Source organism: Lucilia cuprina, chromosome X (genome assembly GCF_022045245.1).
Source record: "Lucilia cuprina isolate Lc7/37 chromosome X, ASM2204524v1, whole genome shotgun sequence".
Lineage (NCBI taxonomy): Eukaryota > Metazoa > Arthropoda > Insecta > Diptera > Calliphoridae > Lucilia > Lucilia cuprina.
The window spans coordinates 6,414,874-6,420,873 of NC_060949.1; the positions used below are offsets into that span (position 1 = coordinate 6,414,874).

General features: G+C 29.3%; 1 protein-coding gene across 1 annotated transcript in view; it reads left to right on the forward strand.

Annotated features, from left to right (window-relative positions):
* Positions 1-5,416, forward strand: part of LOC111686561 (putative uncharacterized protein DDB_G0286901) — a 65,603-nt gene extending 60,187 nt beyond the window's left edge. The window contains exon 2 of the mRNA XM_046951985.1: positions 3,654-5,416. Coding sequence (XP_046807941.1) covers positions 3,654-5,033 — 1,380 coding nt within the window. The 3' untranslated portion in view covers positions 5,034-5,416. The remainder of the gene's footprint in view (positions 1-3,653) is intronic.
* Positions 5,417-6,000: the final 584 nt, after the last annotated feature.

The following is a 6,000-nucleotide window of genomic DNA, read 5'->3' on the forward strand; positions in this document are numbered from 1 at the left end:
CTACTTTGAGCCGCCACAGCTCCGTCCCTGGGGCATCTGCGGGGTTCATCTTCAAAACTTAAACTCGAATACTCCTTGGCTACGCTCACGCCAAATTTTATCCCGATCGGATCAGCCGTTTAGAAATGCCAGATTTATTTCGAAAAAATTTCCATTCTGCTCCACTGTGCAATACAAATTGAAATTGATAAAAAAAATGATATTAAGAAACCCTAAATTAATATTGGGAAATAATTATTTTGTATTGAAATTTATAATATTATAAATATATATCCTATTAAAAAGATTTAAAGAAATATATTTTTAATTAATTTCATACATTTTAAATATCTCGTTATCATTTATTAATTTCTCAATTTAATGTTGGACATTGTAATGTTGGAATTCTGAATTTGTTTTTTCTCGATATCAATTTGCATTTCTTAATTTAATTTTATTATTTCTCTATATTAACTTAGGTTTCTCATTTTCAAATAGGGTTTTCTCATTATTAATTTAAATTTCTGAACTTAAATCCAAATTTTAATTTGTAAATCTCAATATGAATTTGTATTTTCTCAATTTAAACTTAAAATGTTTTAGTCTATATTCAACAAAGAAGGCTGATGCCGCTTTGTTTTACAAAATCAAACACAATTTTTAAAAACAAACACACAACTTGCAAAAACAAGAGCAAAATGTGCAAAAACAACATACACTCCAAATATTTTTGTGAAATGCATACAATAAAAGCAGTGTTGCCACAACAAAACTTTTTTTCTGACCAAAATTCGAATAAAATATAACCAAACTTAGAAAAAAGTAACCAAAATTATTTTTTTATACCCAATATCGAAAAGATAGGGGGTATATTTATTTTTTCGAAATATTGGTCATAGACCTACGAAAGTATATATATTCTGGGTCCTTATTAAATTCTAAGACGATATAGGTAGATTTTTGTTCCTGCAAAACTTTTTTATGTTGAATTTCGCCTCTATACTGGTATTCAAGTATGTTCTGTAAATCTATTCGCTTTCAAATCCGAGGAACTTTTAAACCGAATTTGGTGTTCTGCAAATTGAATTTTTATTTGAACGTAAAAAAATAATCGTATTTTTAATGAAAAAATGCACATAGTATATATATTTTCATGTTTTCATTTGGATAAGAACTTTAAAGTCATGAATTTATATAATGTTATAAATTCATGTTCAGAAATGAAACTTGTATAGGTGGTTGGTTCAATTATTTGGTAGGTAGATTTTTGTTCCTGCAAAACTTTTTTATGTTGAATTTCGCCTCTGTACTGGTATTCAAGTCTGTTCTGTAAATCTATTCGCTTTCAAATCCGAGGAACTTTTAAACCGAATTTGGTGTTCTGCAAATTGAATTTTTATTTGAACGTAAAAAATAATCGTATTTTAAATGAAAAAAAAATGCCCATAGTATTTATATTTTCATGTTTTCATTTGGAAATCATATTTTTAATGAAAAAAAATGCCCATAGTATTTATATTAAGTTTCAATTATTAAAATCGATCTACTTTCGACTAGATTTGTCTGCTCGTTTTTAAACTGAGAAAATTTATGAAAATTCGTTTTTAAACTAGAAATTTACTCGAATCCGGTTTACAGAACATAGAGGATTATAATGTTATGAAAGTTAAAGTCATTTTCCTAAGGGGATCTTATATGGGGGATAAGCTCAATTATGGACCGATTCTCATAAAATTTTACAGAGAAATTTTAGTTCTTTTAAACATGATCATGTTGAAGTTTGTGGCTATATTGCGGTTTGATTATGAGCTTTAAAGTAATTTTCTAAGGGAACTTCATATGAAGAGTATGGCCATTAAAAAATGTGCCGATCCTCATATGCTTTGACAAAAACATTTCGGCTCCAAAAAAGCTTGTGATACAAACGGAATGACAAAATCAATATACTTTCCATATTTTTTGATGGTTGGTATAAAATAATTTTTATATTTGCAAAAAAATAACCAAACCGAAAAAATATCCCATTGAAAAGACGTAATTTATGCGTGTGTAGTGGTGCTTTTTTATCTGCAAAATTATATTGCAGAAATTACAAATGGAAAGTCAAATTTAAATATACCCTTCTCATGAAGATGAAGGATATAAAAAAGAATGTGTGTTTTTTGTATGTTTGAACTTTATTTACTACTAAACAGCTGAACCAATTTTCTGAAATTTTGACAACGTATTCCTATATGTCTGAAAGAGGTTATAGGTTACCTATTATTTTAAAATTTCAAGTGGGAGAGGAGCCAGGTCCATATACAAAAAATATTAAATTCGTATATTTCAGACAATAGAGTCATCAAATTTTGTCTGAGCCACTTTAGTGTCAATATGATTATTTAGGACAAATAGTGTGCGGACTAGTATCTGGGAATCTAACAAAAATTAGTTTATCTTTAAATCTAATAGAACTAAGTTTTTCAAATTTTGCACGAAAAACTTTAATATTCATCTAAACATTTTAGAGGAGAAAAAGGGCAATTTCAAATGGCGAACGAGGGTAGTGCTTGATAAATAGAATAGTAAAATTCGTATATTCAGGAAACTATTAGAGTTAGAATCTTAAAATTTTACTTGAAAAACTTTGACATTGACGTAAACATTTAGACTAAAACGGGCGGACTTTCAACGGGGGACTTTGCGCCTCCCATATAAAATAACTACAGTTTTGGTATATCTGAGATACTATTAGATCTAGAATCTTAAAATTTTACATGAAAAACTTTGGCATTCATGTGAACATTTAGAGAACGACGAACGTATATCTTGAAAACTGTTTGATTACTAAAATGTTTCATAGATAAATAGAAATTGTCGAAATTGCATCTTTCAAATGTGACATATTGTAAATCTTGAAAACTATTGTAGTTAAAATCTTCAAAATTATTTATATTGCTTATAGAGTAGAAAATCACACTGGGTATAGCTAGTATAAACATAAATCAAATTGTATGAGGATTAAGGTTAAATCAAACAAAAAATATTTATTATTCTCGTTCCAGGGTGCCGTTAGATTCACTGGATGTTTTTATTGCTTTTTGACAATATTTTTCCTTCATTATAAACAAAATTATAATTTTTTACTTCTTCGAATTCAATTATATGCAATTTTAAATTTTTGAATAATTCGAAATTATTTCTTTTCATATCAACTTGTTTTCAATATTAAGGAATTAAGTTAATTAATTTTAAGTTTTCTGATTTTTCAACGAGTTCTAGAATTCATTCATCAACTAGTGTATAACTGTTGCTGAAGAACTTGTTAGAAATAGATAATTTAAAAACTTAACAATGTTCAAAACTGGTTGTAGAAGTAAAGGTGATATTTCAAAAAACAGATGCATTGCAAAACAATATAGAAATTATTTAGTTTATTCATTATTTGAAATTTAATCGGAAAACCGATCGAAGATTAATCGTTTGAACAATCATGATTTATAGTTACTTGATTTTATAAAACTATATATTTTATTTGTCATGTACTTTGGGATTCTGGGTTCACGGTGTCCGAGGAATCGAAATACTTCTGGAATTCTGAAACTCTATTTTGTATAAAAATTAAGTTTTTTTTACATATGTCGTATTAAATAAATAATAAATAATTTTTTTTGGTTAAATTTCTTACACAGGCTAACATAAGTCAAGAGGAGTATGTCACCAAATATCGAGAATATTTGCAACGTGTTCATACGCGAAAACGTCGGGAGTTACGAGACGTACTTGGCGAGTATGATGAAAATATTTTAAGACCTTTAGAAATATTCAGCATTGTGAGCAGTAGTGCAAGTATGGAACAGGAACATTTCATAACGACAAGAAAAAAGAGAGATACTCGAGTGTACAAAAATAATAAAGAAAATATTGACGACGACTTCGACAACGACAACGACGATTACGACGATGGTGATAAAAAACAAAGCCTTGAGGAACGTGTCAAGAACATCTTGTTATTGAAGAAGAAATATCAAAAACCGAGAAGTACAAACAAACAGAGAGATGAACGAAAGACCAACATTCGTTTAATGTTTGCTCTAAAACCAGAATTTTTAAATTTAAGCTCTAGTGATATCGAGGAAGCAAACATAAGACTGGTCCTTATTCATAGTCCCATTTTAGCCATAAGAAATTCTAAAAGTAAGAAACAAACACACACAAAACCCAAAAACAACTCATGCAGTTCGAGCAAAAACGAAGGCCAAAAGAAACTTCACCAAATGAATACATTAAACTTAAAATTGTACTTTATATCCAGGGCTGGTAAACGAGTCTGGCTAGATGGGCGAAAAATTGACATACACGTTGACCTTACTAAGCCAGATGAAACCCATACGCAATGGCTACAGTTTGACGTCTCAAAAGCGGTCAAAACGGCAATAGACGACAAACGGCTACAACACGTGGTTTTGGAATTACAGTGCGACAATTGCAAGCGCATTGGAGCCCGTATACTAAATGATGCATATAATACCGTAGCTGATGCTCTGGCAGATGATCCTTACACTGAAGGACATCAACTTATGCCTGTTCTAAATATCATCGGTCATTTTGACCAATCCCAACGCTCAATGAGGCCTCACAAGCACGACAGCCAACAAAGGGACACAAATGAGGAAGCAACTACGCAGCATCATTACCACCATCAGACTTACAACAACAAGAATCGTTATAACCGCCGAACCAACTGCTACAAAGCCAATCAACGTTGCTGTCGTCATTCGATGGAGGTGACGTTTAAAGAAATTAAAGGTTTCGAATTTATTATACAACCCAAAGTTTTTGACGCCGGCTACTGTCACGGTCGTTGTCCACCTCGTTATAATCCAGCACACCATCATGCCATGCTGCAGAGTCTCATTTGGAAACAAAATCATCACAAAGCCCCACGTCCGTGTTGTGCTCCTTCCAAACTAGTTGAGTTGGAGGGTTTGCATGTTGACGAAAAGGACAGTGAAAAATTAAAAATATCCACTTGGAGCGATATGAAAGTAGTCGAATGCGCTTGTTCGTAGAACGAGTAAATAAACATTAAAAACTAATAGTGTGTAATCGAAATACTTAGAAATTAGTCTCAAACGAATGAACAGAAGCAGCAGTAAGAATGAGCATCTACATTTCAAAAAGCCAAAAATAAATCGTACCAAAATCAAAATATTTACACTCATACATTTTTAATATTCACACTTATAAAGAACATAATAAAATTGTTTTTCCCTTTTGGAAAAAAAATCAGATATAAATAAATTTGGCACAAACTTGTAGTCAGCAATATGCAAAGTAATACTTTCCGTTAATTATACATATTTTTAACATAGGTACAAAATTTTTTTACACTAAATATCAAATACCTACAGGACAGACCAAATAACATTCCACTACTTACCAATAATAGTATATATATGTATGTATGTATGTTATATAATATAATTATATATATTAATTATATATATATATATATTATATATATATATATATTATATATATATATATATAATATATATATATATATATATATATATATTATATATATATTTAAAAAATTTCAATTAAATTGTTTTACAAACGCCAGATTGGCGTTATTTGTTTTGACTTTTCATAACAAACGTATTTAAAAACTAATTTATATTTATACGAATAAAGTTAATCCACTCACAAATTCATTTTTAATATTCGTTTGTTATTAATTTATATTTTTCCTTAAACAAATTCACGAAATATTTGTTTTGCTTAGTTTTTTTACATTTTCAAATTAATTTATTGTGGGCATATATATGTTTGATATCTTTTTATTTATAAAACATGTTTAATAAACGCATTATTTTATACAGGATAAAGGCACAAACCATTTCAAAATGGATGAGAAGGCATCCTATAGTCGAGTTTGTATTTTTAAACTTCATTAATCCATTTTCAAATGGATGAGATTTATCTTAACAGCGATATTTTTCTATGGTCATATTTACACTTATAAAATTATGG